General features: G+C 46.0%; 1 protein-coding gene across 1 annotated transcript in view; it reads right to left on the bottom strand.

Annotated features, from left to right (window-relative positions):
* Nucleotides 1-18992, bottom strand: part of GPS1 (G protein pathway suppressor 1) — a 58557-nt gene extending 39565 nt beyond the window's left edge. The window contains 6 exon segments of the mRNA XM_040435856.1: nucleotides 2-74; nucleotides 504-668; nucleotides 5199-5380; nucleotides 13192-13284; nucleotides 13392-13550; nucleotides 18916-18992. Of these exon segments, the coding sequence (XP_040291790.1) occupies nucleotides 2-74; nucleotides 504-668; nucleotides 5199-5380; nucleotides 13192-13284; nucleotides 13392-13550; nucleotides 18916-18948 (705 nt within the window). The 5' untranslated portion in view covers nucleotides 18949-18992.
* Between the last annotated feature and the right edge of the window lie 10 nt (nucleotides 18993-19002).

The following is a 19002-nucleotide window of genomic DNA, read 5'->3' as shown; positions in this document are numbered from 1 at the left end:
GGGAATAGCATTTCAGTGCATTGCTCAGGTCTCCACAATCCAGATAATGATCCCCCAAATCATCATGGCCTCTCCTGTAAAAACATGATAATTCAATAAAAAGCATCTTTCAGTAGCTACCTACCTCTTGCCTTTAATAGTAGTTAAAGGGGTTCTCCGAGCTACAGATATTGATGACCTATTCTCATGATAGGTCATCAGTATCAGGTGGGTGGAGGGTCTAACACCTGGCATCCCCACCGATCAGCTGTTTTGGGCTGCCGCTGCTCTGGCCACTATAGAGAGAGAGCTCTATACACCGTGCCGGGGGACTTTAGCTCAGGTCCCATTCAAGTGAATGGCAGCTGGGCTTCAGTACGCCAGTTCCAGAAACTACACAGTGTACACAGAGGCTGAGGATAGGTTATCAGTATCTGAAACCCAGAGAACCCCTTTAATGGCCGTGCTCCCTCACTGATCTACCTCAACGTCTTTCTCTATGTTATTAGAAGACTTCTTGGTACCTGATGCTTTCTTTGATGGAATTCCCTTTGTAATTCTTCAGGTCCGTGTCCAATTTTTCCAGTTTCAGAAGTGCTTTTTTACGAGTTGCCTCCACCCAGGCTGTGTCCAGTGGCGGAGGGTCCAGAGAGCCTTCGGGCAAAGCATCGGGTGCATTTTGCAGCTCCCTGTACAAATACAACGCGTCAGTGGTCTGGAGAGAGGAGGATAGCATGGGTGGATTCAGAGTGGAAGGTGAAAGTCAACAAAGGGGGCAGAACATGCAGCTAGAGGGTTAGAGTACGACAACAACAGAGATTATAGATAGAGGACAAAGGTAAAGAAATGCAGCAGAATCAGAAGAGCAGGTATTACAGGAGGTGGAAGTGATCCCCTTAGTGACCACCAATACACCTTTTTACGGTGGTCCACTAAGGGTCTTGGGCTGGGCTGCCGTCTTTCCACAGTGGCCCAGTCGAAGTGCCTGCAATGGGTGGCCTGTGCAGCAGAGAGAGGGGTCTCAGCTCTCTCATGAATAGCGACCACAGCATCTAAACCGTTACAGAAGGAGCTGACTCCCATTGGGGTGCCAACGTCCTGGCATGGTAGCCCAGGCCAGGCCTGCCTTCAGTGTATTTCTAGCAGGCTGTGCCTTTCTGGCGCAGCCTGCTGGTGGATGTCAGTATAGCACTAACAGAATAATACAGTGCATTGTATAAGCAATGCAATGTATTATAGAAGCAAAGAAAAGGTCGTCTAACAAAGTCCCCTTGTGGGACTAATAAATAGTTAAAAAAAAAAAAAAAGTTTTATTAAATAAAAAAATACACGTTAAAAATAAAAATACACCTTTTCTCAATTGAAAAAAATTGATAAAATAAAATTTCCTCCAACATATTTAGTATTGGCACATCTGTAACAATCTGCACTACACAATTATCATATCATTTATACCATACAATGAATGCCGTAAAAAACTATGCCAGAACTGCTTTTTTTTTTGCTTATTCACCACCAAAATATAAACATAAAAAGTGATCAAAAAGTGTTATGTTTAGGGGTGCACCGAAATGAAAATTCTGGTCCGAAACCGAAAATTCAGGATGCCCTTGACCGAAAACCGAAACCGAAACTGCCTTTTTGCCCAAATACTTTTAAAATACTTTTTTTTTAATGATTTTATTAATAATTCTTTTTCATGAATGAAATTCATCTGTGGGTGGCGCTGTTATGGAGAGGGGGATCTGTGGGTGGCGCTGTTATGGAGGGGGGGATCTGTGGGTGGCGCTGTTATGGAGAGGGGGATCTGTGGGTGGCGCTGTTATGGAGAGGGGGATCTGTGGGTGGCGCTGTTATGGAGAGGGGGATCTGTGGGTGGCGCTGTTATGGAGAGGGGGATCTGTGGGTGGCGCTGTTATGGAGAGGGGGATCTGTGGGTGGCGCTGTTATGGAGAGGGGGATCTGTGGGTGGCGCTGTTATGGGAGAGGGGGATCTGTGGGTGGCGCTGTTATGGAGAGGGGGATCTGTGGGTGGCGCTGTTATGGAGAGGGGGATCTGTGGGTGGCGCTGTTATGGAGAGGGGGATCTGTGGGTGGCGCTGTTATGGAGAGGGGGATCTGTGGGTGGCGCTGTTATAGAGAGGGGGATCTGTGGGTGGCGCTGTTATAGAGAGGGGGATCTGTGGGTGCGCTGTTATGGAGAGGGGGATCTGTGGGTGGCGCTGTTATGGAGAGGGGGATCTGTGGGTGGCTCTGTTATGGAGAGGGGGATCTGTGGGTGGCGCTGTTATGGAGAGGGGGATCTGTGGGTGGCGCTGTTATGGAGAGGGGGATCTGTGCACTGTTATGGAAAGGGGATATGTGCACTGTTATGGGCATAACAGTGCACAGATCCCTTTCCCCATAACAGTGCACAGATCCCCCCTCCCCATAGCAGTGCCATAGACCGATCCCCCTACCCATAACAGCCCCGGCCCTGCTGCTCACAGCAGACTAATCACTCACTGCATCTTTATTTTACCTTACAATCGTGACGCTCCAGTAACAACTCTGCAGGCAGAGCGGAGGGCGGCGTAACGTCACTTACTCACGTGACGCACCTGCTCCGCCCACTTTATGAATGAAGGAGGCGGAGCAGGCGCGTCACGTGAGTAAGTGACGTTACGCCGGCCTCCGCTCTGCCTGCAGAGTTGTTAGTTACTGGAGCCTCACGATTGTAAGGTAAAATAAAGATGCAGTGACAAAGTAAACCGCCCGCCCGGCGCCCGCCCGCAGATGGTGGGTGACAAATCCCACACCCCATATTTTCGGCCGATATGTAACAATATCGGCCGAAGTGGATTAGGTGCATTTTCGGCTGCCGGAATTTCGGTGCACCCCTAGTTATGTTCCCTAAAATCTAATTGTGAGAGGTACATACCTTATGGTAATAAAAGGTTAAGGAACAAGAAAAAACAATGTGGATAAATAGAAATGTAAAGAAAGCAATAAATGACAAAAAGAAAGCATTTAAATCACTAAAACTAATATGTAAAAAACAAAAAAGCAGCCAAACTAGAGACCGAGAGATTAATTGCCAAGAGAGCAAAACTAACCCTAAATGTTCTTCAATTATATAAATGGTAAAAAGTATAAAGCTGAGGTGTCGGCCCTCTACAGAATAATGAGGGGGGAGTTTGCAGAGAGCGGTCGAGGAGAAAGCAAAGCTATCAAATAAACTGTCAGATGAAATGCAGAATGTAAAAGTAAATTCCCCATTAAAAGTGCCCTGTCTGATTAAAATAGACAAATCGCCAGGACCAGATGGCATACACCCCTGTATCCTAAGATAATTAAGTAATGTTATAGCCAGACCCTTATTTCTGATATTTAAGTACTCTATACTGACAGGGGGTGTTCCACAGGATTGGTGAGTAGCAAATGTGGTGACAATATTAAAAAAAAAGTAAAAAAACAGAGCCCGGAAACTATAGGCCGGTAAGTTTAACATCTGTCGTGGGTAAACTGTTTGAAGGTTTTCTAAGAGATGCTATCTTGGAGCACCTCAATGAAAATAAGCAAATAACGCCATATTAGCATGGCTTCATGAGGGATCAGTCATGTCAAACTAATTTAATCAGTTTCTATGCGGTCTTCTCCAAAGCATTTGACACTGTACCGCATGAAAGGTTTGTATATAAAATGAGAATGCTTGGACTGGGAGAAAACGTCTGTATGTGGGTAAGTAATTGGCTCAGTGACAGAAAACAGAGGGTGGTTATTAACGGTACACACTCAGATTGGGTCACTGTCACTAGCAGAGTACCTCAGGGGTCAGTATTGGGCCCTATTCTCTTCAATATATTTATTAATGATCTTGTAGAAGGCTTGCATAGTAAAATATACATTTTTGCAAATGACACTAAACTGTGTAAAGTAATTAACACGGAGGAGGGCAGTATACTGCTACAAATGGATCTGGATAGATTGGAGGCTTGGGCAGATAAGAGGCAGATGAGGTTTAACACTGACAAATGTAAGGTTATGCACATGGGAAGGAATAATGCAAGTCACCCGTACATACTAAATGGTAAAACACTGGGTAACACTGACATGGAAAAGGACCTAGGAATTTTAGTGAACAGTAAACTAAGCTGCAAAAAACAGTGTCAGGCAGCTGCTGCCAAGGCCAATAAGATAATGGGTTGCATCAAAAGGGGCATAGATGCCCGTGATGAGAACATAGTGCAACCACTTTACACATCACTAGTCAGACCACACATGGAGTACTGTGTACAGTTCTGGGCTCCTGTGAACAAGGCAGACATAGAGCTGGAGAGGGTCCAGAGGAGGGCAACTAAAGTAATAACTGGAATGGGGCAACTACAGTACCCTGAAAGATGATCAAAATTAGGGTTATTCACTTTAGATAAACGACTGAGGGGAGATCTAATTACTATGTATAAATATATCAGGGGTCAGTACAGAGATCTATCCCATCAGCTATTTATCCCTAGGACTGTGACTGTGACGAGGGGACATCCTCTGCGTCTGGAGGAAAGAAGGTTTGTACACAAACATAGAAGAGGATTCTTTACGGTAAGAGCAGTGAGACTATGGAACTCTCTGCCTGAGGAGGTGGTGATGGTGAGTACAATAAAGGAGTTCAAGAGGGGCCTGGATGTATTTCTGGAGTGTAATATTACAGGCTATAGCTACTAGAGATAGGTCGTTTATTATAGTTATTTTTTTTTTGCCTTCCTCTGGATCAACTTGAAGGATAACAGGCCGAACTGGATGGACAGATGTCTTTTTTCGGCCTTATAAACTATGTTACTATGTTACCAATGAAAAGTACAAGTTGTCCCTCAAAAATAAAGCCCTCAGACATCTCAATAGAAAGAAAAAAAAAAATGCATGGGTCTTGGGATCCGGCAATGCAAAAACGTAATTTAAAAAAAAAAAATATTTAAAAATTGTGCAAAAATGTAAAAAAAATTAAAAAATAAATAAAAATTATGACCCAGAGAATAAAGTTATGTTATTTATGTACCTCAAAAAAACAAGCCCTTATACAACTACATTGACTTAAAAAAAATAAGTTATAGCCGATGGAAGGCAACAATGAAAAATTTTATTTTTTTAATTGGTTATTAAGGCCCAAAACAGGCTGGTCACTAAGTAGATATAAGGGAGGAATAGGAGGATTGCAGAAATGAGCACAAGCATTTCTCAGTCACCTGGATGCCTCTGTCAACTTCCGATGAATCTCCTCATACACATCAACATTAAAAGTCCTCTGTACAAACGATAGCGCCATCTTTAGAGCTTCAACCCGCAGCTGAGGGCATCGGTCAGCAATAAACTGCAGCCTCTCAATACGCATGAGGCCACTGTAGCTAGAAGCGTACTGCTCCAGATCCTGAAAAGATGGAAAAACAGACATAAGGGGCAACTGTGGAAAACCCCTAACCTGGGCTCAGGGGTTAGCACATGCATCATTTTCACACCATAACTTTTTTTTTTTTCCTCTCTTTTTTTTGCTTATTACATACAGTTCATCAAAAATCATTGTCTCATTTCTTTTTACAATGTACATATCACAATACATAGCCACCCAACTGCCCACCCCTCCCCGATGCTTAGCCCTCCCCTGGGAGAGAGGAGAAAAAAATAAAATAAAAATTTAAAATTGTTCTCCGCCCTTCCCTCTCTTTCCGTCCCCACCTCCCCACCCCAGCCATATTATCCCACAGCAAGGTATCTAGATGTAGCCCCCTCCGATGCCACAGTTCCCTTGTCATGTTCCAAACTTTAGTCCAAAGCTCAAAGAATGGAATTTTACCAGGTTGTTGCTGTGACAAAATGTCCGCTTCTACCACTTGAAAAAAGCTACAATTTGCCAAGTTTTTATTGATCCCTGCTATCATGGTCTTGTATCTATGTGTCTTACTCCAAGTTATCATATTTTTAATCTGGCCAGAGATGAAATACAGTTCTAAATCCGGAACTGATAATCCACCCTCTGTCTCATGAATACTCAATGTTTGTGCTCTTACTCTCGTTTTTTTACCTCGCCATATCAGGTCCGCTATTAAAGTAGCTATTTTTCAAAATATTTTCTTGGGAATTATTACCGGCGCATTCCAGAAAATGTAATTCAAGGAGGGTAATATATACATCTTCACCAAAGAATCGAGACATGTAGTTTTTTCCAAACTTCTATTTTCTTACGGATCTCCTGTAATTTAGGGAGCACATTCAACTGTACAACTGTACATAATCTCTGGGATTAGTTGTTATCTGGATACCCAAGTATTTGACCGGTTCTTGCCTCTCTCTGATTTCCAGCAATCCTGGTACAAAACCGTTCAGGGGATCAATCGGGACACAGGCCGATTTGGACCAGTTTATATTCAGTCCAACATAGTTACTATAGTCATCAAATACCTGAAAAATCTTCGTAAGTGAGCTACGAGACCCTACAAACAACATAATATCGTCTGCGTATAAGGCAATTTTTTCCTCATGGGCCCCAAACCTAAAGCCCACAATTTCTTTATCTTGCCTAATCACATCAGCTAAGGTCTCCATAACTATAGCAAATAGCAGGGGGATAACGGGCATTCCTGCCTAACCCCCCTGCCAATACATACTTTATCAGAATATTCACCATTAATATTACCCTTGTTATTGTACCCTCAGTGTATAATAAACTTAACCCAAGATAGGCCTCTTTCACACTTGCGTTGTTGGGATCCGGCGTGCACTTCCGTTGCTGGAGGTGCCCGCCGGATCCGGAAAAACGCAAGTGTACTGAAAGCATTTGAAGACGGAGCAGTCTTCAAAATGCTTTCAGTGTTCCTATGGCAGCCAGGACGCTATTAAAGTCCTGGTTGCCATAGTAGGAGCGGGGAGCGGTATACTTACAGTCCGTGCGGCTCCCGGGGCGCTCCAGAATGACGTCAGAGCGCCCCATGCGCATGGATGACGTGATCCATTTGATCACGTGATCCATGCGCTTGGGGCGCCCTGACGTCACTCTGGAGCGCCCGGGGAGCCGCACGGACGGTAAGTATGCTGCTCCCCCGCTCCCCGCTACACTTTACAATGGCTTCTAGGACTTTAGCGTCCCGGCAGCCATGGTAACCACTCTGAAAAAGCTAAATGTCGGGTCCGGCAATGCGCCGAAACGACGTTTAGCTTAAGGCCGGATCCGGATAAATGCCTTTCAATGGGCATTAATCCCGGATCCGGCCTTGCGGCAAGTCTTCAGGATTTTTGGCCGGAGCAAAAAGCGCAGCATGCTGCGGTATTTTCTCCGGCCAAAAAACTTTCCGGTCCGGAACTGAAGACATCCTGAACGGATTTCTCTCCATTCAGAATGCATTAGGATAAAACTGATCAGGATTCTTCCGGCATAGAGTCCCGACGACGGAACTCTATGCCGGAAGACAAGAACGCAGGTGTGAAAGAGCCCTACGAAGTTGTCTCCAAAGCCCATTCTCTTCAATGTAGCGAATAGAAAAGGCCATTCAAATCGTATCAAAAGCTTTAGAAGCATTAATAGTTATAATCATGCGTTCACCACAATTTGTGGGCTCCAGCTGGGTACCCATGAAGTATCTAATTATGTTGTCAGTTGTAGTTTTTCCTGCCATAAAGCCCGATTGATCCTCATGAACGATCCCAGGAATCACCCTCCCAAGTCTATTTGCTAGAATCCTTTCTAGAATTGTATTATCGGTGTTGATTAATGAAATGGGACGGTATGAGTCCAGGGAGGCTGGATCTTTTCCAGGTTTTAAAATTAGTGTTATCAGAGCTTCTCTCAAAGTGTCTGGGAGCTTTCCTAATTCCCTCGAAACTGCCCACATTCTGAGCATTTTTGGGATTAATACTTCTTTGTATTGGGCATACACTTCAAACGGGATGCCATCTATTCCTGGGGTCTTGTTCTTAGTTATCTTTAATAGTATTGCTTCCACCTCTGCAGAGTCTAGAGGAGCTTCCAGACTTTCCCTTTGATCACGGGTTAACATGGCAATATTGATTTTCCCTAAGAACTGTTGTAAGTCCGCCGGGCTCTTATTTATCTTGCTCCTATACATATCTTCAAAATATTCCTTAATCAGGTCTATTTTAGCTGTTTGTTCAACTATTTTATGACCTAATTTGTCTGTCAAGCAATGAATATAGTTGTTGTTTTTTGTCTGGGTTGCCGCCAGGATAGCTAACTTTTTACCGGTATGTGTGCGTAGATATAGTTGTCCCTGACATAATTTTCTTTTTGTTGTTCCGCCAATAAAAGTAAGTCGCTTTCCAGCTTAGCCGCTTTATCTACCCAGTCTTTATAGTTTTGTGCAGTGGGGTTATCAATATATTTTTCTTCTAGTTCTCCCACCTCAGTTTCTAATTCCGTTATTTTTTTTCTTATTCCCTTCTTATATATTATCCTATATTTAGTGATTATCCCTCTTAAAAAAGGCCTTCGCGGCCTCCCATACCACACTATTTTCCGCTGAACCCTCATTAATCTCAAAATACTCTCTAATCTCTCAAAATCTTATCGTGAATGCCCATTATATTTATCCACCCAATACTTATATTCATCCCTCTATTTATTTTATTTTTTTTGTTTTTATATTTATAAGAATAGAGTTGTGATCCGAGATCCCTCGTTGTCCATATGTAACCTGTTCAATGTCCTGTGCACCTTTATTATCCGTGAAAACTAAGTCAATCCGTGATGAGCTCCTGTGGGTTTTTGAAAAACATGACTATCTTTTTAACTTTGGGTGCATTTCCCTCCAGATGTCGATCCAACCCAATTCTGCTGTAATATCTTTTAATCTTGAACCAGTGTTGATTTTTTGCCAATTGTCTACTCTACATCTATCCAATTTACTATCCATTACGTTATTGAAATCTCCTATAACTAAAAGTGGTTTAGCCCCCACTTTAAGCACAAACTCATTTATTTTTAGTAGGACATCTGTTTTGAAGGGTGGTGGTATATATACATTTGCTATTATCCATGCTCTACCTTCCAAGATACAGTCCATAAAGACATAGCGACCTTCTCTGTCTATAGCGGTTTTTACTATTTTAATGTCTATGTTTCGATGAATTAGTATACTCACTCCTCTCGCATATGATGAATAAACCGAGTGGAAGGCATGCTGCATCCATGGCCTCTTCACCCCGATTAGAGTCTCAACTGTCAGATGGGTTTCTTGGAGACAAATCATAGCAGGGAGAAACCTATGTATTGCATCAAAGACTGCCACTCTCTTTATTCCCCTGCTCAAGCCCCTAATATTCCATGAAATTAATCTCATAAAACTTCATAAGTGTTAGCCATCCCCTACCTGGCTGCAGCTGAAGGCCCAGGGGCCGGGGGAGAGGAGGCGAAGAGGAGAGAAGCAGCGGCGAAGGAAAGAAAAAAACCCCAAAAAAACTTGACCTTCCCTCCCAGGGTTGAGCGCCACAACGGGTTACAAACCCCTCCCTCCCTATTGTGAATAACCCAGGCTAACATACGAACCCGGCTCTCCCACTTGGCATTACTCCCTCCTGACTGAGGCCCAATCCCATGTTGCACCTCAAATCTTTATTTTTTCTCTAATCCATACCCCCGCCGCCTCTGCAGATTCAAAAAAACTGCTTTTATTCTCCCATTCAACTCTCAGCTTAGCCAGGAACAACATTGAATATTTTACATTATTTAAACGTAACGTTTTTTTTTACGTCTATAAGTTGACTTTTTTCTCTTGCTGTTTCCTTTGCATAATCGGAGAATAACATTATTGTAGTGCCTGCGTATTCCAACATCCCTTTTTTCCTTGACCTGCGTAGTACCTCCTCCTTATCCCTAACCGATAAAAAACTAATTATTATTGGTCGCGGTCTTGTACCAGGTATCCTAGTCGGCAATCTGTGGGCACGTTCTACAAAATTTTCATAATCTGAAATATCCTACCCCAGTTGTTCCCTTAGCCAAGTTTGTATTAAGCCAGGGAGATCTTGTCCCTCCACCACCTCCGGGAACCCCACGCATCTCAGATTGGCCCTCCTGGCCCTATTTTCCAGATCTAATAATTTATTTTTAAGTTCCCTGTTTTCCGCTTCTAAACCCCTTTTTTCTTTCACCATTGTCTGCAGAAGATCTTCTGAGTCCGATGTTCTCTTCTCTACTTCGATCAGCCTGTCTTTATATTTTTGTAAGTCCGCCCTAAGGAGCCCCACCTCCTCCTTAACATTCCCAGTCTGGAGAGAGGGGTCCTGTATTGCCCCATTGCATTTTTTTTATTTCTAGAAATATGTCCTGCAAGCTGGGCAACTGCTCGTCTTTGGTAGATGTAGTAGTCTCCACATCTTTTGTTTGTTTGTTGCCGCTCTCCCCAGACTGGGGATCCCCAACGGGCGGTTTCGCAAAAGCTTTCTCTATCGAGCAGGGAGAGCCCCCCTCCTGAGCTTGAGATGTTTCCTCCTTCTTCCTCCTAGGGGGGGCTAATCTGTCCACTTATATTGGTCAGTGGTTGTTGTTTAGATCTCTCTACTCTCTTGAACATTGGGGATATTGAGGTGTTTAATTCTGGTTGGTCTCTCCCTTTTTTCCTGCACCCTGTCTAGACATTTTTTTAACCCCCCCCCCTCTTCCTCTTTACATTACTAGTTCCCTTCAGTATAAATATGCAATTAATTAGCTAGCTTTTAAATAAAGTTCATAAAAAACACTGTGACCCTAACTACTCCCTAAGCAATGCCCTTAAACCAGAATCAAAACAGTTAAAATAGTCAGGGGAACTCAAGTTCATACAAGGTGCTATTAGTACTATTAGTAGAACCCAAAAAAAACAACATACAAATATTCCTGTATAGAAGGTCCCTGTAAAGTCAATTAATGTAGTTCAAGAAGCTCGAGTTCATCCAAAGTGCTGTTAGTAGAGGGGAGGGAGCCATACATTTATGCTTATATGGGAGGACACATCCAGATCTGCTAGTATAATTAGAGAAACTCACGTTCCTCCAAAGATCGGTTAGTGGGGGAACATAAAGTCATGCAATTATGCTTAAAAAAGGGGAACAGTGAGAGGAGAAGACAACAAAAGAAAAAGGGGATCCAAATCGTCAAGTCTTCAGAAGGTTCCGATGACAATAAACAAGTCCAGCATAGGGGAGATGAAAGACAAAAAGAAAAGCCTCCAGAGTTTATAAGCTTACAAAAGCCCAGAAAAATAAATAAATTGAGCTATGCTGATAACATAAGAAGGATACACCAAGTGTCAATGAATATCTAGCTTTAGCACTTTAAAGACGGCCGTTTCACTCCATTCTCTGCAATTCCTGCAGGGGCCCAATATTAGGAATACCAGGCTAGCATCCCCTCTAGTCTGGGAATTAAGGAATTAGATTTTGGATTGCTATGCCGCTGATTCACTTGTTTTGCTGCCCCTTACCGTCGAGCCTCCGCCTTCTGCCTCCAAGTTAATGGTGCAGGCTTGACTTCCACTCGTAAACTTCAGGGGAGAGGGAAGTCCACCAACCGGTTCCCAGGTTAACACTTAGAGATCTCATTAAAGGCAACCTCGAACCCCCTCAAGTATCCCCCTTAGGGCTCTTTCACACTTGCGTTCTTGTCTTCCGGCATAGAGTTCCGTCGTCGGGGCTCTATGCCGGAAGAATCCTGATCAGGATTATCCTAATGCATTCTGAATGGAGAGAAATCCGTTCAGGATGCATCAGGATGTCTTCAGTTCCGGAACGGAACGTTTTTTGGCCGGAGAAAATACCGCAGCATGCTGCGCTTTTTGCTCCGGCCAAAAATCCGGAACACTTGCCGCAAGGCCGGATCCGGAATTAATGCCCATTGAAAGGCATTGATCCGGATCCGGCCTTAAGCTAAACGTCGTTTCGGCGCATTGCCGGAGCCGACATTTAGCTTTTTCAGAGTGGTTACCATGGCTGCCGGGACGCTAAAGTCCTGGCAGCCATGGTAAAGTGTAGCGGGGAGCGGGGGAGCAGCATACTTACCGTCCGTGCGGCTCCCCGGGCGCTCCAGAGTGACGTCAGGGCGCCCCAAGCGCATGGATCATGTGATCGCATGGCACGTCATAGATGCGCATGGGGCGCTCTGACGTCACTCTGGAGCGCCCGGGGAGCCGCACGGACGGTAAGTATGCTGCTCCCCCGCTCCCCAATACTACTATGGCAACCAGGACTTTAATAGCGTCCTGGGTGCCATAGTAACACTGAACGCATTTGGAAGACGGTTCCGTCTTCAAATGCTTTCAGTACACTTGCGTTTTTCCGGATCCGGCGTGTAATTCCGGCAAGTGGAGTACACGCCGGATCCGGACAACGCAAGTGTGAAAGAGGCCTTAAAACAACTTGCCTCACCGGGGTTCAGGAGCTGAACATCCTGCAGATTCCGATTTGGCGCTGTGCTAGGAGCTGCCCGTCTCACCTTATACCCGTACTCATCAGAAGAGTGGAGGAGGGAGGGCGGAGGCCCGCTTTCAGGATGGAGTCGTGATCCTTGTAGTAGCGTTGTCCGAAGTGCTCCGGTCCCACACTCCTTCCAGGGCAAGCGGCGTCTCACATGGCAGAAGTCCAACTGGGGCTCAACTGCTTAGTTATCACGGCATTAAGCAGAGCGGCCACATAGCGTACACTTTAGGGAGTCAGCCGGTCCACAGCAGAAGCGGCGTCTCACATGGGCCGGGATCTCACCATTCAAGAGGGAGGTGCGCACGCCCCAGCTATGTGTATCCGCACACATGCTCCACCTCTGATGTCTGAGGTTTCACACCATAACTTTAATAACCATATCATCTTTCTCTTCCAAGAGTCCAGCTCAGTGCTGCCGGCAGAATCAGTCTCCTTCCCCCTCTGGAAGCTGACAATACAGTCTCTTCCTGCTTCCCCTGTGTGAGTCTCCTCATGTATTATGTCTACTACATGGGACCTGCTCCTTCCCTGATGAGCAGGAAAAAGCTATTACTATTGGGAGACCTGGCTTTGGGGAGAGGGACTGAGCAAGTGCGACCACCAGCAGCACACAGCTCAGTGAATGGAAGTGCACACTCTGAACACTAGGTGGCACCATACTATGCAAGTAATAAATGTTTACTGGATCATTGCAAATGGCAAATAGTCCTAATTTCTTCCGATCTATACAATTAATCCAATATTAATGGTGAGGCTGTTCACAGGCAGACGGACACTTACCAGAGTAGGGTTTTCCACCACATAATTGATGTCTGGGACATTCTGTTGGTCGTCCTGGGGGTCAGCATCAATCTGCATGGGCTCCACGGCTCCCTGGAAAAACAGTACAGAATTATGAGGCAATGTTATGTGTGAGTAGAAAAGACACATCTGCACACAGCCGTACTGCGGTGGTCCTGAAGCCTGTCCCTCCCTGATACCTCAAACATGTGGCTGGACTGGCCGGGGCTCAGGATCCATTCTCCGGAAGCACCCGACATGTAGAGATCTGTCCCTGACAAAGTTGAGGAGCTTGAACTGGAGCTGTTCTTTAGTCTGTCCTGACTGTCTGAACTCCTCGGCCCTGACATAGCGCTCACCTGCTGGAAGCAAACACAGCTGTCACACAAACTAGTGAAGGTAAGGCATACATAGAGCGCAGGGCTGGACAATAGCCGCACACTACAGGAGCCCTGTTAAGGGAGTCTTCTAAAGAATAACATAAAATGTCCGGGAGTCCAGGCTATTATCTAATTGATCACAACTGTGCTGTTAAAGCTAAACGCTGTGACCGCAAGATGGGGTGATGTAAAGAAGGGAGCAAGAAAAAGAGTGAGAGAGAAGCTGAGATTCTACAGGGTGTTCTCACTACAGCTGCTTTAAGGAGGGAAATAGGTCATTGCCAGCGATTGTCTTGACCAATAAAACAATTAAGCTGCTTTCATCTCATCAACCCATAAGGGGCATCTGTCAGCAGTTTTGTACCTATGACACTGGCTGACCTGTTACATGTGCGCTTGGCAGCTGAAGACATCTGTGTTGGTCCCAAGTTCATATGTGTCCGCATTGCTGAGAAAAACTAGTTTTTAATCTATGCAAATGAACCTCTAGGAGCAATTGGGGCGTTGCCGTTACACCTACAGGCTCAGCTCTCTCTGCAACTGCTGCGTCCTCTCCACTTTGATTGACAGGGCCAGACATTGTAAATGTTATCACACCTGGCCATGTCAATCAAAGTGCAGAGGCCGCATCAGTTGCAGAGAGAGCAGAGCCTCTAAGTGTAACGGCAACGCCCCCGTTGCTCCTAGAGGCTCATTCGCATATAAAAAAAAACCCCATCATTTTTCTCAGCAGTCAGCAATGCGGGCACATATGAACATGGGACCAACACAGATGCCTTCAGCTGCCGAGGGCACATGTAACAGGTCAGCCGGTGTCATAGGTAGAAATCTGCTGACAGATGGCCATTATCAGGCATGATACACTGCAATACATTTGTATTGCAGTGTATTATACTAGTGATTGAGTCCCCTAATAGTGATTTACCCCAGATGGATCTTCAAAAAATGTAAAAAAAAATAAACAAGTAAATAGAATTTATATGTTTAAAAAAAATAAATAATAAATGCATTATTATGTAAATAAAGACCAGATAATTGGCAGCAATCTAATCTGATTATCACTTTATTCAAAAGAGGTTGTCCCTTTGAAGTCATCCCGATTTCTGCTTAGCACCTCCATCCCCACTGCTTCCGGTACCAGCCTGGCCGGAAGTGTGATGTGCCAACGCCCCGCACGTCAGCACTGGCAGCCAATCAGTGACCTCATAGCTGATGTGAGCAGGCACCACACGTGACAGCTGAGGCAATTCATAGCTCAGCAGCGGTGACACGCAGCACATCACACTTCCAGCAAGGCTTCCTGGGCCATGAGAGAAGATGTTTTTTTTTTTATTTTATATTTAAACAGCATGCCCAGCCACCCCAATTTTTTTCCAGGGTCCAGACAACCCTGTTAAGGATGCGGATGCGTTCAGTGAAAAATGCGCGATTTCGCAATCATGTACATTCAGGGTTTTTTGCATTCCCGTTCAGTTTTTATCGCACGGGTGAAATGCGATTTATTGCTTTTTGCACGCGCGGGATAAAAACCGGAATGTTTACAAACAACATCTCTTAGCAACCATCCATAAAAAAGCGCATCGCATCCGCACTTGCTTGCAGATGTGATTTTCACGCAGCTCCATTCACTTCTATGGGGCCTGCGTTGCGTGAAAATCTCAGAATATAGAACATGCTGCGTTGTTCACGCAACGCAAAAGTGATGCATGGAAAAACATCGCTCCTGTACACATAAATAGGTCCGTATTCCGTGCGGGCGCATCACGCATTGCACCCGCGTGGAATACTCGCTCATCTGCAAGGGGCCTAACTCTCATGGTGAACACCTTAAAAAAATTAAAAACTACAGATTTGCTATTTATAAAAAAAAAAAAAAAAAAAAAGTGGTCTTTAAAGGGCTATTCCGGTTGTTTCAAGTTAGTGATAACTATTAGATTGTGGGGTCCTAGCATTGGGACCCCCACCAATCATTAGGGCCTTGTACACCCTGTGGCCCCCCTGAAATGAACGGAGTGGCCGGTCGCACATGCTCGCAACCGCTCCATTAATTTCTATGGGAATTCCGGAGATAGGACCCCCACCAATCTAATAGTTATCCTGCAGATAGGGGATAAGGTAAAACAACTGGAATATCCCTTTAAGGGGCTTGCACTTACTGTGGGTTATTCACATCTCAGCTATGAAAGTGTTTGTGGTGGGACGACCCCCTTAAAGGAGTTTTCTGAAGCCGTTTGGTGGGGGGTGTAGCGTATTGGATCCCCATCAATCTTTAAAGGGGTTTTCCTGAAAATTAAGATTTTTAAGCAAGTGCTTGCAGCCTGCCCCCTGAAACAGAAGATCCATGCATACGTGCTCCGCGTGGCTGCGGTCCTCTGCGCAGCCGCCATCTTCTGCTCCCCACCGCTGCGGTCCTCTGCGCAGCCGCCATCTTCTGCTCCCCGCCGCTGCGGTCCTCTGCGCAGCCGCCATCTACTGCTCCCCGCCGCTGCTGTCCTCTGCGCAGCCGCCATCTTCTGCTCCCCGCCGCTGCGGTCCTCTGCGCAGCCGCCATCTTCTGCTCCCCGCCGCTGCGGTCCTCTGCGCAGCCACCATCTTCTGCTCCCCGCCGCTGCGGTCCTCTGCGCAGCCGCCATCTTCTGCTCCCCGCCGCTGCGGTCCTCTCCGCAGCCGCCATCTTCTGCTCCCCGCCGCTGTGGTCCTCTCTGCAGCCGCCATCTTCTGCTCCCCGCCGCTGCGGTCCTCTGCGCAGCCGCCATCTACCGCTCCCTGCACTGTTTACATATGGCAGTGCATGGTCACATGTGCGCCTCCAGCCAATGACTGGCTTCAGTGCTGACATGGTCACATCATTTGTTGAAGCCAGTCATTGGTTGGAGCGGAGCATGTGACCATGCCCATGCACTGCCAGATGTAAACAATGCGGAGACCAGAAGATGGAGACAGGAGGGCAACACAGAGGACTGGAGTAGCATGGGACAGGTAAGTATGAATTGTCAGGGGGCAGGCTGCAGGCACTTGCTTAAAAATCTTAATTTCCGGACAACCCCTTTAAAGATTGGTGGGTATCCAATACACTGCACCCCCAGCAAACCGCTGTTTGTCCATAACAGTGGACGTACCCAGGAGTGAACACCGCTGTGTCATCACTGCAACAAACGGCTGATCTTTGGAGGTGTCGGACCCCCACCGATCTGATATTGCTGACATATCTGGAATATAGGTCATCAATATCTAAGGCCTCGTTCACAGGCTGCGGATGCGTTCAGTGAAACTCGCACCATGTTGCAAGCGAGTTCAGTCAGTTTTGTTTGCGATTGCTTTCAGTTTTTCCGCACGGATGCGTTTTTTCACTGAAGCCCCATTCACTTCTATGGGGCCAGGGCTGCGTGAAAAACGCAGAATATAGAACATGCTGCGATTTTCACGCAACGCAGAACTGATGCGTGAAAAAAAAAAATTGAAATTAACGGGTCAGGACTCAGTGCGGGTGCTATGCACAAAAACCAGGAGTTAGAAGCACTCGGCTGTTTTCCTCACTGGCGAAGACAGAAATGAAGATGGCATCAACCAAGTCCATGGAGCCATCTACCGCCCAACTTCACCATAGCGTAGAAACAACGGACCGCTTCTAGTGATTGGTGGGGTCACTTGGACCTGCACCCCTGATATGTCTCCATGGCATACGGAAAGTGTAGTAACTCTTTAAGGAGCTCATTTACCACCTGACACTGAGGTAGACACCCAATTGGGGGCTTAAAAGTGTAAACCTCTTCTGTTAGGACCTGGTCCCTTTCCTCACTTTTAGGCCTCATGCACACCACACATACATGTCGCCATTTTCTTTCATGTCTGGACAAGAATACGACATGTTCTCTCTTTTTTGCTGGAACAGAAATATAGATGCAGATAGCATTTTTCGAATGCCCCATTGAAATGAATGGTTCCGCATCTGATCCGCAAAAAAATATGGTCGTGTGCATGAGGCCTAAAAGTGAGGCAAGCTGCCAGCACTGTAGAAAGTGACCAGGCCCCATTTAAAGCTGTTCTGTATGTCACCTCTGTAGTCTGGTGACAGGATCCGCTTTAGGAAATAGTCCAGGGAGCACGGGCAGGAATATGCGCTCCTGCCCGTACTGAGCGCTGCTGATGCCCATTGGCAAAAAGTGAAGTAAAAATAGAACATTCATTAATAAAGTATATTAGAGTTCGTTTTATTAGGGCATTAGAGAGCACATATTAAAAGTCTAGATAAAGGTTTAGTTACTCTTTAAATGTCTGCGATTGAGGGTTATCGCCAAACACAGACATTAGCCACCGCCATCTTTAAAGACCCGACGGCAGCTGTACAGGTACAGCAGTGGTCAGGAAATGGTTACAGGGGTTTTCCAACATTTATAGGGCTCACGCACACGACCATTGTCAGCCGTTTGCGGACCCATTTAAGTGATGCGGTGCACAATCTGTAAGGAGGCACGGAACCCACGGAAGCACTCCGTTTTCTGTCCGCGCCTCCACACTGAAAAAAATATAGAACAGGTTCTATTTTTTTTTGCGATAAAGACGGATCACGGACCTATTCAAGGTGAATGGGTCTACGTCCGTCTGCGGCAGCCGCACAGATAGTGCCCATGCATTGGGGAGCACAATTTGCAGTCCCCAATGCATGGAACAGGCAGCACATGTTTGTGTGCATGAGCCCCTATACTGATGGCCTCTCCTCTGATCGTCGTACATACGTATTACTGCAGACAAGGAATCCAGATTGCATCCTGACAGCGGGGTGACGGGAGGCAGTACTACTTAGGTATCATGGCAGAGTCCCTTTAAAGGGGTTGTCCACCATAATACCCTAACCAAAGAATAGGTGGTATCTGATCACTGGAATTCCCAGCGATACACGCAGGGAGTCGTAGTCGGACAACCGCTGACGCTCCGCAGGCTGCTGGGCCCTGACCTATACTGTACAGCGGGAATGCGTTCTTAACACCGCCAGCCCCTTTAAATCCCACCAAATGAATAGCACGATAGCATTGCTACGTGATATCTTCTGTCACAGAGCCCAGAAAGAATATTTCTATTCACAAGCAGAGATCTTGAAAACGGTTAATGAATTGAACCAGGAAGAATACTGGAAAGTTACAGAACTATGCCCCCCCCCCCCCCCCCTCACCACAAAGTCAACAACAATCACACGCAACGATATCGACAATCGATTGTCCGCCCTGCTCTATGTACTACAGTGACAGGTCAGTGAGGGACATGCCCGTTCCACCACCCGGACTGGCACGTGCCACCACCCGGACAGCGTGACGGACCCCTCCACACACGCAGGGCGGCCTCTGACCTGCAGGTTGAACACTTGCACTGGGAGAGGCATCTTCCCCTCGCTTTCCGTTGCTCCTGCCCGGACCCTCGAACCACTTCCGGGTTA

The sequence above is a fragment of the Bufo bufo genome, chromosome 6 (assembly GCF_905171765.1).
Source record: "Bufo bufo chromosome 6, aBufBuf1.1, whole genome shotgun sequence".
Lineage (NCBI taxonomy): Eukaryota > Metazoa > Chordata > Amphibia > Anura > Bufonidae > Bufo > Bufo bufo.
The sequence above is the reverse complement of the archived record's forward strand: the minus strand, read 5'-3'. Positions and strand labels throughout refer to the sequence as shown.